Consider the following 18,995-nt stretch of genomic DNA (forward strand, 5'->3'; position numbering starts at 1 on the left):
TGCACACACTCACGGGCATCTGCACACGCGCACACACACCCACACCCTTTGTCTGTAATACTTGAAATGGCGCCTTAATAAATATTCTGAGTGAGAAATGCCTCCCTCTCGACACACGTGTGTGTCTCTGTGCACACACTCACGGGCATCTGCACACGCGCACACACACCCACACCCTTTGTCTGTAATACTTGAAATGGCGCCTTAATAAATATTCTGAGTGAGAAATGCCTCCCTCTCGACACACGTGTGTGTCTCTGTGCACACACTCACGGGCATCTGCACACGCGCACACACACCCACACCCTTTGTCTGTAATACTTGAAATGGCGCCTTAATAAATATTCTGAGTGAGAAATGCCTCCCTCTCGACACACGTGTGTGTCTCTGTGCACACACTCACGGGCATCTGCACACGCGCACACACACCCACACCCTTTGTCTGTAATACTTGAAATGGCGCCTTAATAAATATTCTGAGTGAGAAATGCCTCCCTCTCGACACACGTGTGTGTCTCTGTGCACACACTCACGGGCATCTGCACACGCGCACACACACCCACACCGTGGTAGCATCCGGTCACCCTGAGTGGCACCACCGCTGCGGACGGTGACCAAGACCCAGCGGGTTTATCTATCCAGGTGGCTCCTTGCGGGGGCTGGTGTGCGACACCCCATCTCCACTCCCTCCTCATGCCCCGACGGCTGTCACTTCTGGTCGTTCCCACGGGGACGGTTTTGCTCCATCAGCGTCTCCGCTTCTGTCTGTGAGTCGAGCTCTGCGGACGGCAGGCTCCCTCACACTCAGCAGACGCACCACCGCACCTGCGCTTCGCGTCCTTCCTGTGTCATCGGACGCGTGAGCCGTCGCCCGCGGCGTCAGGACACAGAAGCTCCGGCCCTCTGCCCGTGGACCTCGCCCTCGTGCGGACTCAGGGCTGCGTGGGGTGGGTCCTGGGCACCGCGTGGGACGGACGGTTCGTGGGCCCCCGAGCCACGGCGGGTGGAGCGTGGCCTGTCTTGTTTCCATCCCGTGGCTGCACAGAAAGTTACAGTCACGATCCTTAGACGTTCGTTTTCTCCTAGAAACATTTAAGAAAAGCTGCCCCCCGCCGTCAGGGGAGAAACTCCTCTTGCAGGATGTGGTGGGGGGACGTCAGGATGCTCGTGGTTACTGTTGGCCACCGAGATGAGATGCGTGTCCAGTGTTTCCTCACCTTCTCTGACCCTGAATCTCCCCCCTGCCCCACCGTGGGAGTGTAATTTGAGAAACAGGGTCCCAGCCGCGTGGAGAGCTAGACATCTGGTCGTCTCCGCTTCTTTGCTGTTGTGGTCACTTTCCTTCCCGGCCTCCAGAAGGCGTCGCTCTCCTCCACCCGCCTCGACCTCCCATCTGTGCTCTGCTGTCCTCGGGGTCGCCTCGCCTTGCGGACGTCTCTCCGCAGAGCGCCCCTTCTCCAGGGGATGGAGCACGTGCTCCTGGGCAGGGCCTCGTGGCTCCAGCCTCCCCAGCTTCCAGCGCTTCCCGGTCCCCCAGACGTGTTTCCCTGGTGGTGGTCTCTCCTTCTTCCTCTCTGTCTTCTTCCTCACCCCTTTCTCCCTTCTTCTCCCCCTCCCGTTAGTGTCCTCACATTTGGGGTCTGTGGGTCCATTCACCCCCACGCACACCTTGGGGCTCAGGCTGCCCGTGGATGGCGCCCTCCTGTTGGGGGCCTTACGATGCTCTGGGCTGGGAACACGGGTATAAAGAGATGCAGCTGCAGCCCATGGGGGTGGTGCTCCTGGCAGGGGACACAGTTAGTGCCATGTGGGAGAGGTGATAAAGGTGACCAGGACCTACGTGGCACGAAAAGTCAAGGAGGGTATTTGATTCAAGCTTAATTTGGGAAAATGCTCGAGATTTCAATAGACGGAAAAGAGGAAGGAAGGTTGCCAGGAGGGGGTTGAGAGGCTGCGAGTGTCCGAAAGGCCGTAGGAAGGATGTAAAGGATGCGTTTGGGAAGCAGGTGCAGGCAGGACAGAGGCGCGGGCTTCCCTGTGTCCGAGCGCTCCTCCTGGGCCATCAGGTGGCAGGCGGGCTGGAGGCGGTCAGCCGGGGTCGTGACCCCTTCACTCCCAAATGCGGGTGGCCCCAGGGCTGTGGGGAGGGGAGCCTCTCATCCGCGGGAGTCCCAAGGGGGGGTCCCCGAGCAGGCGGGGAGGCAGTCTGGGAGCCCACGAGGCCCTCAGGAGGGGGCGGGTCCCAGGAGCACCTGGCGGGCGTGGGAACGTCTAGGGTACATGATGGGTAAGGACACAGGACGGAGGGTCCTGTCGCAAAGGGAATTGTGGGACACGTTCTGGAGGGAGGAGCATCCCTCCGGCAGTCGACCCGGGACTGGGGAAGGACAGGAAGCCATCCCAAAGGTCCCGAGACGTGTCTGGGGTGCGGTGGGGAAACTCCTAAGGCTCTCGGCTGACCGCGGGGGAGCTGTCGCGTCACAGCGCCGCAATGTGTGGGTGAAGAGGCCGCCTCGCACCCGATAGGACGGCTGCCATCAGTAAACCAGAAAATAGCAGGTGTGGTGAGGACGTGGAGAAAAGGGACCTCGTGCCCTGTCGGTGGGAGCGTCGGACGGTGCAGCCACCGTGGAAGCCACTGTGGAGGTTCCTCGGAAGATTAGGAACAGAACTGCCATTCGATCGAGGGATGTACTCGCAGTTCCGAGAGCAGGGAGGCCGGTCCCTGTCCCCCGTGTGCTGGCAGCTTCATTCACGGCAGGAGAACGGTGGGGTAATTATGAGGAATTGGCCACGCGATTATGGAGGCTGATAGGTATGTACACATAGATAGGTATGTTTACATACAGACACACACACCTGCACACGTGCACACGCAGTGTTTGTACATCCTGTTATCCAGTTGGTTCTGCTTCCCTGGAAAACAACCAGCGCGGCAGTTTTCTCCATTCTGTAGAAAAACACTCTGGAACAGCCCTGAAGGGTTTCCTGCCTTTTAACCCAGAAAAGGCGGTCGATTAAGTGAACATCTTGGTTACACATGGTCTGTGCACTCAAATTTTCTTATGCTGCAAATAAATTGAATAACATTTAGTTAAATAGATGGGACCGGTATGCACCCTTGTCTACAGTAGAAAAGTAGGAAAGACGATCGTGAAAGGAGACGGGGGCGGAGGCAGCGAGCCTCGGGGGCCTGGGCAGGGTTGCCCGGCAACCGGGACGGGATCCTGTTTGAGCAGAGACTGGTCCTCCAGGTAGGAGGCTGTGGTTTCCTGATGGAGCCCAGCGCCCTGCGGCCTGTGTCTGTGACCTGGGAGCCACATGTCCTGGAGAGTGATGGAGCCCGCCCTGTGACGGGTGCTGGCCCAGCTCTGGGCCCTGGCCATCCCTCAGGGTGTCCCTTCCTTGGGGACGAGGCTGCCCTGCCGGCCTCTTCACCCTCGTCTGAGAGCAGCTGGTGAATCCAGGGAAGGTTCCAGCCTCTTGGGAGGCTCCACGTTCCATGGATCCCACCAAGGCTTTGAAGGTGCATGGGGGCCTCTGTTCTCGCTGAGCAGGTGGAGGCAGGCCGTGCAGACACCATGAGGCCGTGCAGGAGCAGGTGTGGTTAAGGAGGGCCCATTGTGTTGATTTTGAGATCCCCGTTAGACATCCCGGGGGTGGCAGCAAGTAGGCAGCGGGACATGGTCCTGAATCCAGGAGGGAGAAGGCTTACGGCTGAGGTGGAGAATCTGAGTCGTCAGGTGGTTTAGGGCCCAGGGAGGATGACCTGGGCCATGAGCACAGACGGGAAGAGCCAGAGGCTCCAGAGCTGGGAGGCCAGGAGGAAGAGAAGGCCAGCAGAGCGGGGAGGGGACACCCCGGCCTGGGAGGTGACGCAGCTTCAGGGGAGGAGCTGACCTTTAGGTGCTCCCTTGGGTGACCCTGAGCAGAGTGGATTGGGTGGGGTTCTGGGATCGAAATCCCAGGGTTCCTCTCAGAAGCTCATGGGGAGGGGCAGGAAGGAGACAGGTAAGGGGTGACATACTTATTTTATAACACTGAACCTGGAATTCTTTGGATTTTCAAAGAAGTCAACTACCATTAGTTTTACAAGAATCATGGAGCTATTTGAAGCCCCCAAAGCATATTTAAAATGTCGGTGGCCTCCACTTCCTTTGACTTCCGTGGACTGAATTCTCTGGGACCAGATGACCCCACATCAAGCCTCCAGCCTCCCGTTAATGGGAGGCTACAGGACCACAAATTTAAGTATCTGTCCTTTTTCAGTGATCTGTTAAAAAAGTTAGAAATGGTGTGTCTTCTCATCATTTAAATTGTTACGCCTTTTCAGATCTGTTTATACGAATGTAAGTTCTCAATTAGCTCTTAATTAGCTCTTAACCTCCTCAATCAACGGTTCCTGAAATTTAGAAAAAGCTACAGTGAGTGCTGGTATTGTGAAACAGCCAGTCCAAACTCGTTCTGCGCCAACGCCTGCTATTTTTAAGCTCAGATGAATGTTCTGTAAAAAGTTAAATGGTCTCTTTGATAAGAATGGAAATATCTGCAACTTTTCTTGGTCATTTTCCACTTGTAACGGGGAGGATGATTTTGGACAAAATGCATGTGTGTGTGCATGTGTGTGCGCACGCATGTGTGTGCACATGTGCGCCCGCTTGTGTGCGCGTGCATGTGTGTGTGCGTGCACGTGTGTGCACACGCGTGTTTTGGAACTTTCTATCCATGGCTCCCCCTCTGCAGTCAAAGGACGTGATAATAAAGGGCCTCCTGTGCTTGACGTTCAGAAGTCGAGCCTTTGACCCCGTGAGGCTTGAAGTCAGGCCGTCCTGGGGGGCAGAATCTTCCAAACCCTAGAGACCCTGTCGTACACCAGAGTCACCTCCTCAGACCCCAGAGGCTGGTTCTGAGCTCCACTTAGCGGGAGGGGGTCATGTTCGGATTCCCACTGCCAGGAAGAGGGGAGCCTCAGGGTGACCCTGGAATGAGCGGTGCCCGCTCGGGTCACCTCCAACGGAAGGTGCTCAGTGAGGGAGGGAGTGAAGGGCCCCACCCGACCGGGCTCCACACGGGCACGGGGAGATCCCCCCGCGTTCTCCTGCTGTGTGTCCAGGCCCTCCGGGGACTGGGTGAGGCCCCCCACTGGGGAGGGAGACCTGCTTTACTGGGTCCACTGGGTCATGCTGGTCTCACCCAGAAACACCCTTAGACTCGCCTGGGGGGGGACGTTTAATCTGGACGCCCCAGGGTTGGTCAAGTTGTGGGTAAAACTCCCGCCCATGGACCAGGTCTTGAGGGCGTTTCTGAGCGGAGGGAAGCGCACAGGTCGGGGCTGAGCACGGCCTGCCTGCTGTGGGGAGGAGGGCGGGGCTGGCCTCCGAGGCCAAGCTCAGGGCGCCCCCAGAGAGGGCATCCAGGAGAAAAGATGGCATTTCTGGCTAGAGTCCTGATGGCACAGAGGCCTCTGGTGGGGGGAGGGGTCCTGGGTGCCCTGCCCCCTTTCGGACCGTGGTTCCCTGAAGGCTGGGAAGTGCCCCGGCCGTGCACCCAGCTTGTGCGGCTCTCACAGCACGTAAAGATCCACCCAGCAAACCACAGCTCTGCTGGGGGCTGAGTCCGGGGACGCCGCGCTGCCCTGTCTGGAGCTGTGGGCCTGGAGAACCGTCCCCATGTGAAGCGGGGGAAGCTCTGCTCGGACCCCCGGCGTCTTGGCACCCCCCGGCCTCCTCGCGGCTGGTACTTGATGGGGAGGATGCCCAGGCAGGGGCTCCATCCTGGCTCTGATGGGGCCGCGTGGGCCCCCAGCCTCCTGGGTTGTTTCTGCGCAGCTGAGAGCTGCCCCCCCCCGCCCCCGCCATAAAAGCAGACAAACCTCGTGTGGCCTCAGCGAGGCGTTTGCTCTGCAGCCCTGGGCACGGCTCCCTGGGGACCTTCTGCCCGCGTGGTAGGGCCAGGCTGTCGTGGAGCTGGCACGTGTCCGGGCCTCCTGGACCCTCAGCAGACCTTCCCGGAGGGCCGGGGGGTTGGGGCCACATGGGTGTGACGAGGTGGAGGGAAATCTCTGTGCCCCACCCTCAATTTTGCTGTGAACCTAAAACTGCTCATGAAGTGGGAGAGTGGCATGGACGTATATACACCACCAAATGTAAAATAGATGGCTAGAGGGAAGCAGCCGCATAGCACAGGGAGATCAGTGTGTCCACATCAGTGTGTTTCTGTGAGTGACACATAGCACACCGTCTTCCCCATTGCCCCCCGCCCCGCCCCGGACTGGAGGAGAGGTCTCTGTTGTTGCCCTGAAAGTAGCGCTTCTGTCGTTGGAAGGAACATCAGCGCAGGTTTTCATGTTTTCTTAGTACTGTAGCAGTGGAAAGGGGCGATTCATTCCATCTGGTGAGTTGATTTTTAATTTGTGTGTTGATATTTATCTTTTTATTACACAACATGCTATTAAATCATAAACTCTTTACGTGGTGTGTCTGTGAACGTTTGTTTTGCAGAGTGGTTCATAGATAGCATTTCATCCTGAAGGGCTGAGACTTGGTTAGTGAAGTCACCCCAAGTCTTAGGTCTGATTGATTATGAACCACTGTCCTCTCCTTTCCTCCCAGAGAGGCCAGCCAGCCCCACAGAACAAAAGGCCCCGTCTTTCTGCTTGGAGTAGGGGGCATGGGGCAGCAATGTCTGTTCACTTTGTGATGAAATGAGAAATGCCTCAATTTCAGGTAAAATATATGCATTTTCAAAAATACTTTTTTTTAAACATCTTTATTAGAGTATAGTTGCTTTACAATGTGGTGCTAGTTTCTGCTGTATAACAAAGTGAATCAGCTATACATATACATATATCCCCATATCCCCTCCCTCTTGCGTCTCCCTCCCACCCTCCCTATCCCACCCCTCTAGGTGGTCACACAGCACCGAGCTGATCTCCCTGTGCTATGCGGCTGCTTCCCACTAGCTATCTGTTTTCCATTTGGTAGTGTATATATGTCCATGCCACTCTCTCACTTCATGAGCAGTTTTAGACTCACAGCAAAATTGAGGGTGGGGCACAGAGATTTCCCATGTACCCCTCCCCCCACCCCTCCCCCAGCCCACTGTCACCACCCCCACCAGATGGGACATTTGTTACAATCCATGAACCTACAATGAATGATACATCATCATCACCCAGAGTCCTTGGCTTACATCAGGGCTCACTCTTGGCATTGAACATTCTGTGGATTTGACAAATGTATAGTGACTTGTATCCATCATTACAGAGTCATAGAGAGTAGTTTCACTGCCCTAAAAACCCTCCGTGCTCCCTCTTTTCACCACTGATCTTTTCACTCTCTCCACAGTTTTGTCTTTTCCAGGATGTCATAGAGTTGAATCATACAGTCCGTAATCTTTTCAGATTGGCTTCTTTCACTCAGTTGTATGCATTGAAGTTTCCTTCATGTCTTTTCATGGCTTGAAGGCTCAATTCTTTTTAGCTGAATAATATTCCATTGTCTGGAGGGACCACGGTTTATCTATCCATTCACCCACTGAAGGACACCTTGGTTGCTTCCAAGTTTTGGCATTTGTGGATAAAGTGTGTAGGGTTTTGTGTAGACAAAAGTTTTCAGTTCCTTTGGGTAAATACCAAGGAGCTTGACTGCTGGATCATAGGATAAGAATATGTTTACTTTTATGAGAAACCCCCAGACTGTCTTCCAAAAGTGTCTGTGCTGTGTTGCATTCTGATAGGTGTGTAGTGGTGTCTCATTGTTGTTTTGATTTGCATTTCCCTGATGACATACGATGTGGAGCATCTTTTCTTGCTTACTTGCAAGAATGTCTTCTTTGCTGAGCTGTCTGTTAAAGTCTTTGGACCATGTTTTAATCGGGTTGTTTGTTTTCTTGTTATTGAGTTTGGAGAGCTCTTCGTATATTTTGGATAACAGGTTTTATCACATGTGTCTTTTCTCCCAGCCTGTGGCTTGTCTGCTTATTCTCTTGACAGCATCTTTCAGAAGGTTTTAATTTTAATGAAGTCCAGCTTATCAATTATTTCTTTCATAGATCATGCCTCTGGTGTTGTATCTAAAAAGGCATCACCATACACCCAAGGTCATCTGGATTTTCTCCATGTTATCTTCTGTGAGTTTTATAGTTTTGCCTTTTACGTTTAAGCTGTGATCTACTTTGAGTTCATTTACGTGAAGGGTGTAAGGTCTGTGTCTAGATTATTATTATTTTTCTGCACATGATGTCCAGTTGTTCCAACACCGTTTGTTGAAGAGACTGTCATTGCTCCATTGTGTTGCCTTTGCTCCTTTGTCAAAGATCAGTCGACTGTGTTTGTGGGGGTCTCTTCTGTTCTACAGATCTATTTGTCTCTTCTCTCACCAGCACCACACTGTTTTCATTACTGTTGCTTAAATGTAAGCATTTGCCTCATTTTTAATTCCTTATTCCATATCCCTTTATAAACATAAAGTGACTCTGGGTCAGGGCTGGGTTTGCTCAGATTTTGTTCTAGCTTTTAACTGTGTGTTTGCTTTTATCTGGATTTACTGGATGTGTGTGTTGAGTAAGTAGGTGAAGCCTGAGTTTCTAGATGTATCTAAATTGTAATGAGATAGATGTAAAAATGTCTAGTAGAAGTACTTGAATTCAAATAGGTGTCTTGGTTGTTTTAAATTTTCTCTTGTTAAGGACAATTTTTTTTTTTTTTTTTTTTTTTGCGGTACACGGGCCTCTCACTGCTGTGGCCTCTCCCGTTGCGGAGCACAGGCTCCGGACGCGCAGGCTCAGCGGCCATGGCTCACGGGCCCAGCCGCTCCGCGGCACGTGGGATCCTCCCGAACCGGGGCACGAACCCGTGTCCCCTGCATCGGCAGGTGGACTCTCAACCACTGCGCCACCAGGGAAGCCCTTAAGGACATTTTAGTTCTGCTTTCCTGTAGTTGCAAAAATCATTGTGCAGACTTGCCATGCACTACTTTATGTGAGTTAATTGTAAGTTCATTTAATTTACACATGTACATACTATAAAAAGAGAAGTCGTTTTAAGAGGCTTATGATAGAGAGTGGAGTCGGCTGCTTCATACCTCCTTCATACCTCGCCCTGGACCCAGGGACGCCGTCCCCGTTCTTTCACCGTTTCCCCCTCCCCTGACTTCCCTCTGCGGCCGGGGGAGGCTGGGGCTCCCCATCCCCAAATGCCCAGTGTGGTTACATCCTGACTTTGGGATAAATTAATAGTTAGTACTTATATCACATTAAATTGATAGGATTGTGCCTTTTTGGTAACATTTTTCATTCACCGTTAATTGCCTTTCTTAAAAGGCCTGGCTTTCTCTTTAACGTCTCCGTCGCATTTTCACCTCTTTTTTGCGTGTTCAGCCTCAGCCTGCTGTCTATCTGGGCAACGTCCCCCCACCCCACGTGCTGGCCCACCGCCCAGGCGCCACGTTGGGACCCCTGCCTCTCCGTGACACCCCCGCCTCTGGACCCCTCGGGTCCTTGTGGCGGCCACAGAGAACGTCCTCTGGCAGCTGCCTCTTGGGGGTTCGGTGGGTCATTTAGGAAGATCTGGTTCTCCTCCTTGGCCCTTTGTCTCTCTTTCATCCATGGCTGATGTTGGGGGCAGTTTCCCCTAGAATTTCCAAGGCCCTGTTCCCGCATTTCCTGGCATCCAGTGTCTTGCACTTGGGTGCGTTTGGAACCCTCCTTTTGTGCTGAAGTTTCCCTGTAGTGTGTGTGAGGCTGGCCCTTCTGTGTTGGGCGCTTTGGGGTCCTGTCGAATTTGAAATTGTCCCTTAGACACGGGGCCTGCTGTGGCTTGTCGGGCACTGTGTTTCCTTCTGTTTCGTGGACCTTTCATTCTGGATGCGCCATTGGTCAGATACTCCAGGGATGGCCAAATACTTTTCTGTTTCTTTGTTTCTCCTAACTTTGTATTTTTTTAAAAAATCTACCTTCTGGGTTATTTCCTTGAATTTTTTTCAACTCTTTATTTTTTTGTAAAAAATTTGGTTCTCCTGTTTTTAACTTCCAAAAGCTCCTTCTTGTTCTGTGCATTTTCCTTTCATAAACTTAACATCTTTTTCTTGAGTCACGGACGAATGATCTTCTCTCGGTTTCTGAAATATTAATTATCATTATTTGAAAATGTTCTCTTTTCCCCTGTAATGTTTCTCTTTTCTCTCATTCCAGTTTTCTGTCTGTTTGAGTGTCTCTCAAAGTGGGAGTTTTCTTTAAATGTGTGATAATCCTCAGCTGTAAGTCCTAATTAAGTGAAAGATTAAAATTTATGGAAAATGTTTTGGTGGATGAATGGGGCTTGTTGGCTGGTGGAATTGACCACACAGAGACCTGATGGGAAGCCAGAGTTTCCGTTTGGAGGCCCACGTCATAGGGAGTATTTTTCTGTTTTTCAGAGGAGAACGGAAGGGTGAGGGTAGGTGGGGGGAAGCCCAGCCCCTCTCATTCCGGAGGAAGGTGGGACGAGGGTTCAGGGGAGCCAGCCAGCCAGCCACTTAGCTCTCCTGTCTTCACCCAGGGCTCCGCTGGAGCCTGCGCTGTTTTCCTCTAGTTCAGCGCGTTCTCTGGTGGCTGGAGAGGGGCTGGGCTGCCTGTGTGGGCACCTGGAGGGGCCGCACTGGGTGAAGGTTTCCAGTGGCCTCGCTGCTGCCCTTGGGGCCCCTGCAGGCACCGCTCCGGAGGCGGCCGGGTCCCTGACTGCCAGCTCTTCAGAGAGAGCCCTGCATCTCACAGAGACACGCTGCAGTCTCTTTCTTCTGTGCTCGCCCATCCTGTTCTTTCTGTGCCTGTGGATTTTTACTGTAGTCGCTCTAACCCACTTAAACCTTGACCACGTGCACCGGCGGGGCGGTTTCATTAGACACGTGGCTGTGTTGCTTGGGCGCAGCCTGGGCACTGGTGGTTCTTCAGGCTGAGCAGGTGAGCAGCGCTGGGAACTCGTTAGACGTGCGGTGTCTCTGTATGTGTGTGTGTGTGCGCGCACACACGCGTGTGTTTAAAGGCGCAGCAGAAATTCACGGAGAATTTGGAGCAGAAACCTTGTTATCAAGTGTCCTGAGGTATAACTGATATACAAAGCCTGCGCACATTCAGTGCAGTTTGTTGCGTCTGGACACTTGTACACACCTGTGAGCCCATCAGCACCGTCAAGGTCGTGGACACCCGCGTCTCCAGGAGGTTCCTCACGCCCGTTTTTGTGGGGAGAGCACTTCGCGGGGCGTGGACAGTGCCGCTGAGGGGGCGCCCCCTGCAGCGGGTCTCGGGGACACCACCCCACCACGGGGAACCTGGAGGAAAGCCCAGGTGCTGAGAGGAATGCGACTTCCGGGGCTCCGGCCCCTAGTCCCCCACGGGATCCCTGCAGTCTGCATACAGCCCCCGGCGATACCCACGCAGGCGGTTGCTGCCCCTTGGCTGGTGTGACTTTACCGGTTTTGGTCCTTGTAATTCCCGTCCAGGCCTGCCGGGTGACGGCGCAGGGTTTGAACGCCTGCCCGGAGCAGTCCTGACCCGCACCCCAGCTCCAGCCCTCCTGCTGCAGCCTTGCCCGCGCCCATGCTCACGAGCAGTGTTGCGTGCGGTGACTGCCCCGACATCCGGGGCAGTGACATCGCCTGCCCTTGAGCACGTCTGGCCCATCCACTCTGGCCGGTGTCCTCCTCACGTGCACTCGGTCCACCCTGCCGGCTGCCTGGGAGGTGAGAGCAGAGACACGGGGACCACGTGTGTGCTGCGCCCTCTGTCTGGGCAGCGGCTTCGGGGCCTCCACCCTTCAAAGCCAGCGGCACCGAGCATCCTTGGCCTGTGGGGAGCTGAGCAGGGGGCGCCAGGGGTCGCAGACAGGACTCGCCCGGCCTTCCCGGGGAGACGCCAGCAGGCACCGGACCTCCGCGTCCCTGCTACCGCCACCTGCGAGCAGCGTCCCCACACCCTCGTGGGACTGGCCGTCCTGGCGGCACGACGTGGCGGGGGCGGCTGGTAGGAGGTGACGTGGCCTCTTCTGGGGACTAAGCTAAGGTGGCTTCGCCAACGTGCCATTGGCCAGAACGGTTAACTGAACGTGTAGTAACGTCCTGACACTGAATTGCCATCTGCATCTCAGAGTGGAACAGTGTTATTTCCTGTTTAAACAGCATAGCTCTTTACTTGTCCATGAACCTCGGGGACCGAGGGCGTCCAGTCAAAAGTGGCTTATTGACTGGAGCCCACCTGGCTTCCTCACGAGGCCAACGAAAGTGATGACACAGGAAAGGGCCCAGAGAGCAGAGGGTGGTCAGGGAGCAAGAGCAACACTCAAAAAAAACTTCATATTTGGAAATAATTTCAAAGGTAAGAGTTAGGAAAAGAAAACCAGGACCCAGAGTCAGAGGGTGCTGTGTGGACGGAGGATGCCGTGTAGACAGAGGGTGCTGTGTAGCCGGCAGCTGAGGCTCCTGCTGTACAGGGGTCTTTCCCTTGGCCCCGCCCACTTCCTCTCGCAGAGATGCTCATTTTGGTCACGTCTCTCTCGGGTGTAATTACTACTCTTTCGCATCCCTTGGGGCTCTGCGGGGATTCTTTAAAACCACTCAGATCTCCTCATCAAAATCCCCCCAGCCTTAGCACCCATTGACCGTTCTTGTCTGATCCCACGTTTACGACAATGATTAGCCCATAGTCTTAAATATGGATAGGTAAGCCAAGGAGCGTCCCTCTGGAAAGTGCTGGAGAAGGTCAGTGAGTGGGTGTGTTGGCTTTGGAATCAGAAGGGATGCAGATTTACAAGGAGCCCAGGATGTGAAGTGTGTGTGTGTGTGTGTGTGTGTGTGTGTGTGTGTCTGTGTTTGCACAGTTGGACATCGAGGGCCGGGAGAGATGAGTGTCAAACATGGTCCCGGGGTTTCTTGTCTCGACGTAGAGGCATCGTGAGGGCGTGGAAGGGAAGGGAATCATTTTTCTGGAGAAGAACTTCTGCATTCATTGATCATGTTTACTAGAGCCTGTTGTATACTCAGCAGACCCTGAGCTGGTTGAGGGCAGCATTGAGACTGCAGCGTCTTTGCAACACCCGCTTCTCCCCTCCACTGCCTGATTCATTTGCTCCAGAGGGGGGTAACGCATGCTTCTTGGCTGAGAATGTTGGGGTTTGTAATCAGGGAGGGCTGGGGAATGGTTGCACCCTCATCGGTAGAGGATTTAAGACGGAAGTTCAGCTTTTACCCTAATTGAGTTGAGAGAACATAATCATAAACTTCCCACAGAGATCTCTTCAGTCACAAATTCTTTTTAAGTCTGCGCTTTGCAGTTGCGTTACAGTGCTGAAGTTTCTTGGGAAAGCCATTTTTCATTATTTTCACCTTCCTTTTGCTTATCAAATAAGATATTTCCTTCACATTTAACTACCAAACTGTGTGTGTAAACACAGGCTTTTCTTTCACATTTTCTTTGTGACTCATCCTTGATAAAAGCGTCTTGGCTTAGATCCTAGAAGATGGACCCAAGGAACTGCCCCATCAAGCCTCCATTTTCAGGCTCTAATTGCATCTCATATTTTAAAAGCCATCACAGAATTGGTGGGCCCATTTGCCTTATTGTAGGCATCCCCTGAGTGCATCTTTCAAGGTACTTTGAGGACCCATTAGAGACATACATTAAACAGAACTCCATTACCGTCCTAGGAGCAGCATATATAATCAGCACACTTACCTATTCTGATTAACCTCTTTGATGAAAAATGTATGTATCAGAATTTTTCAGCACTGTTTAATTTGTTAGATCGTTCTGGGCGTGTTGACTGTGCAACATTGAATGGCCTTATTAGAAAAACACTTGCAACGGTTAATGAGATGCCTTTCTCTACCTGAATGATAACCACATGTCTTGTATTTATTTGTTTTGAAACAGGTTTTGCCCGGCATTCTGCAGAAGCATTGCTGTATCTTACCAGACAGGAACACAGGTAAATGCATTTTGTTCTTCTGATTTGAGATTCTTGGTGTTATATCCGTGGAAAATTGAGAAATATGATTGCATAATTTAGATATCTTGGTTTTCTAAGGTGGTTGTTTTATATATTGAATGAAACAAGCAAAAAAAAAATGAGATTCAGTTCTACAGTGAGTTGTGACCGGAGCTGAGACACCTGTTTTTATGTGAAGAAGGAAATAGATTCAGATGATTGTTGCATTGGGTTTTGAAGGGAAACCGGTCATCTTATAAAGCTGAATATATTAATTTCAAAGTTGTTTCCTTTGTGGATGATATTTATTAAGGCAAACCACATTGTTGGCTAGCATGGAATGGATTTGGAGCCTGTTTGCCATCAAGGCTTTCCTTGCAATCAGGGTAGGAACTGGCCAGGTGTTATGTTCTTCAAACCTTGAGGAACTCAATGAATAAAACAATAGGATGGATGTCTTGAAGTGGGAGATTCTATGACCCTGTGATTTCTCATTGTCAGGCAGATGTATGTGGTTAGAGGTTGTAAGTAAGGTGGTTTGCATTACTTTTAAGGAAACACGATGGAGGGAAAAAAGTCTGAAAAAAAATCCTTTGGAACTTTGCTGTTTTCAAGTTAAACAAAGAGAATGATTTATGTGAAGCGTGTTATCCTGTGGATCTGGGTCTCACTCGCTCTAACTTAAAGTGTTTTATTCAGAGACTCAAGTCCTGAGGAAAAGATCGAGATGCTGTTTCTTTTTTTGCACAGGGTTTTTATCAGAGTTTATTCATTTCTAGAATCAGTTGTGTCCTGCCCAATATGTGTGTCTGTGTCCCGGGATACTTTTGCTGGATATGAAACAGAGGCTTCTGACATTTCCTTATGTGTTTTCTAGCTAAACAAAATGAATCATAATGGACTCTTCTGTGATAATTAGAAGAATGTACTCTGTTGGGAATTTCTCTCCTTTTGTCATAAACAGCATCTTGACCTGCTGGTATGTTTACCGGGGTCCCCTTCGTAACTGACAAGGCACTGTTTTATACCATGCAGTCCAATGTAAAACATCGAGTATTTTGGAAAAATAAGATCTTAGTTTTTTTTTTTAACTTATGATTATGGATAGATTATATTACCGACTCTATTATTTTTCAAAAAAGTTCATAGACCTGTCTCTGTTTTGGTTTGCCCAATCGGTTATGTCTCAGCTGCAAACTTGAGCAAATTTACTGCTTATAGGGAAGTTTGTTTAGAACATAGTTAGATATTTTTTTGAGCCTCTTTCTATTTTCTGAAAGTCTTGGTTAGTAATGAAAATATGAACAAGTCACATGTGAAGAAACAAAGATTTTGCAAACTGTGTCTGTCAACAACTGTGAGTATAACACAATTTAAAGTTGGAATGAATTTTCCAGATACGTTTCTCTCTTCCAGGTGAGTCATTACTGATTCTGAGGAGCATCAAAAATAATGATAAAATTAATTAAAAGTTAAGTACTGTTCTGTGGGGATCTAAGTGGATTTTAAACATTGAAATGAGTTTTTTCTGTTTTTAGACAGTTATATAAGACGTTTCAAGTTCATATAGCAAATATTTCCAAATTGAGACGCTTTATTTGCTTTTCTTAACAATGCAGATAACCAACCTCTAGAACCAAGAAAGCTGCCTTCTATTATGACTTGAATATTGATGCCATCTGCTAGGCAGTTTCCTTAAAAACATTTTTATATAATAGAGTGTTTTGCTTTGAAGTCACTGCCGAGGACTTGAGGCTGTGACATTAGGTGTGGAAATGGGAAAGAATCGTATTAAATGGGGAGAAAGAGGAATTGGCTGAAATTACAGCTTTTAGAGGTGAAAGGTGTGAGAATTTTAGTTTTTCCCACATAATTTGATCTAATATGTCTGAAGCTGCTTAATTATTTAGGAAATGTTTGGAAATTTCTTCAGACTCAGACACAGTGGTATTGCTTTTGCATTTTAATGACAAATAGGGTCCTTAGGAACTTGAATGTGATTTGGTTTTACCTTAGTGGCTTTATAGAAGACTTTTCAAATTTTTGATTAAGAAGATCAACTTTGGACTGTGTAGAGGGTTTCATTTTAGGATGATACAAAACATTCTGCAGGTGGGCGGTGGCAATGGTTACACTACAGTGTGAATGTACTTAACGCCACTGAACTAAACACTCAAAAATGGTTGAGATGGTAAATTGTACGTTACGTGTAGTTGACCACGATTTCAAAAAAAGATCGACTTTGGGATGAATCATGGCTTTTCGTTTTGTTTGATTTTTAGTTATTTAAAACGTACTGTATGCTCCAGTGACTTACGTAGGTTGTAGCTGAACGTCTGGAAGAAGACCCACCTGTTTTCTGGTGTCTCATTGCTGATACGCTCAGCGGGGCTGCGGGGAAGTGTAATGAGGTCGCCCTGCTCTGGGGTCAGCTTGGCTGCTGTGGGACACAGAATTCATCCTTTCTCCTGCTATGTCGATACCTGTGATCATTTTGGTTTATGATGTGAAGAACCAGACTGACTTCTGTTGAGCACCTCTGTAGATGACCTTATTTTTCATGTTTTTCTTGGGAACACTGGGAGTTGGGTGCATAAAGCATGTCTGTTGTGAAGGAGGAAACTTCTACGCAAACACACACACATACACACACACCCATGTACGTACCAGCCCCACCACAGACACACACACACACACACCTGCCCCATCACACACACACACACACACCTGCCCCACCACTTACACACACACACACCTGCCCCATCACACACACACGCCCCATCACCACATACACACACACACACCTGCTACATCAGACACATACACACACACCTGCCCCATCACACACACACACACACCTGCCCCATCACACACACACACTCCATCACCACACACACACACACACACACCCGCTCCACCACTTACACACACACACACACCTGCCCCATCACACACACATGCCCCATCACCACATACACACACACACCTGCCCCATCACACACACACACACACTCCATCACCACACACACACACACACCCGCCCCACCACTTACACACACACCTGCCCCATCACACACACACACATACTCCATCACCACACACACACACACACACACCCGCCCCACCACTTACACACACACACACCTGCCCCATCAGACACACATGCACACACCTGCCCCATCACACACACACGCCCCATCACCACATACACACACACATACACACACACCTGCTCCATCAGACACACACACACACACCTGCCCCATCACACACACACGTCCCATCACCATATACACACACACATACACACACACCTGCTCCATCAGACACACACACACACACCTGCCCCATCACACACACACGCCCCATCACCACATACACACACACATACACACACACCTGCTCCATCAGACACACACACACCCGCCCCACCACTTACACACACACACACACACACACACACACCCCACCACTTACACACACACACCTGCCCCATCACACACACACGCCCCATCACCCCCCCACACACACACACACACCCGCCCCACCATTTACACACACACACAACTGCCCCATCACACACACACGCCCCATCACCACATACACACACACCTGCTCCATCAGACACACACACACACACCTGCCCCATCACACACACACGCCCCATCACCACATACACACACACATACACACACACCTGCTCCATCAGACACACACACACCCGCCCCACCACTTACACACACACACACACACACACACCCGCCCCACCACTTACACACACACACCTGCCCCATCACACACACACGCCCCATCACCACACACACACACACACACCCGCCCCACCATTTACACACACACACAACTGCCCCATCACACACACACGCCCCATCACCACATACACACACACCTGCTCCATCAGACACACATGCACACACCCGCCCCACCACATACACACACACACACCCGCTCCATCAGACACACACGCACACACCTGCCCCATCACACACACACACATACTCCATCACCACACACACACACACCCACCCCACCACTTACACACACACACACCTGCCCCATCAGACACACACGCACACACCTGCCCCATCACACACACACACACACTCCATCACCACACACACACACACACCCGCCCCACCACTTACACACACACACCTGCCCCATCACACACACACGCCCCATCACCACATACACACACACACACACCTGCTCCATCAGACACACACGCACAACCTGCCCCATCACACACGCACACGCACGTGCACGGACCAGGCTCTGAGCTTTTCTTCTCGTTCACGTCCGCCTTGACCCCTTCCCTTGTTCCAGTGGCTCAGCCGGCCTCTTCCCTGCTTTTGCTCCCGGCTCCTCAGACGTGGCAGTTGGTTTTTTTGGTCTTTTTGTATCTCGTCCAGAATTTGCCCCAGCTGCACAAGCATGCAGTTATTTTCAGTGCTGTACAGTTCCTTTGTATCTGTTGCTTGAGGAGATGGGTGTCCAGGTGCAGGCCCTGCAGCACAGGGGCCCAGCCTGTCTCAGTATGACCTTTGTCAGAACGGCTGCTGAGAGGCTGTCCCTGGGTCCTGACCTCCTTCACCCCCTGTCTGGGGGGAGCTGCCTCCGAAGGGCCAGGAGCCGGGGTGGCCCCTCGCTGCAGCGGGAGGCTGGCAGGCTGGTTCATCTTCCCTCTGCTGCTCCATGTCTCACGAGTTCGTACACGACTTACGTGTAATGACCGTCACGTGACGCGTCTGCTGTACCTCCCGTAGGAGAGAAGGCGGACTGTGAGCATGTTTCCCAGACGGTGTGCCTTCGACCAGTGGAGGGGCTGGGGCTCCTTAGTCCTTGATGGTCTGGATTCCATATCGGTTTGTCAGGGCCATTCCCTCGGAATCTCCATGCCATTTGGGAAAATCAAGCCTAGGCAGGAGTGAGCTTAGTAAATTCTGTTTTCTGTGGTCGACACAGGGGGCTGGGGTGCTACCCCTGAGCTTAGTGGTCTCATAGCACCTACTCCCCCGTC

General features: G+C 51.3%; 1 protein-coding gene across 1 annotated transcript in view; it reads left to right on the plus strand.

Moving 5' to 3' along the window:
• DLGAP2 (DLG associated protein 2) overlaps positions 1–18,995 on the plus strand; it is a gene marked incomplete at its 3' end in the record, with an annotated part of 748,047 nt that overhangs the window by 160,774 nt on the left and 568,278 nt on the right. Inside the window, exon 3 of the mRNA XM_082608399.1 lies at positions 13,903–13,957. Coding sequence (XP_082464525.1) covers positions 13,903–13,957 — 55 coding nt within the window. The remainder of the gene's footprint in view (positions 1–13,902; positions 13,958–18,995) is intronic.

This window comes from Mesoplodon mirus (assembly GCF_964341445.2).
Source record: "Mesoplodon mirus genome assembly, chromosome: 20".
In the NCBI taxonomy this organism is placed as follows: domain Eukaryota; kingdom Metazoa; phylum Chordata; class Mammalia; order Artiodactyla; family Ziphiidae; genus Mesoplodon; species Mesoplodon mirus.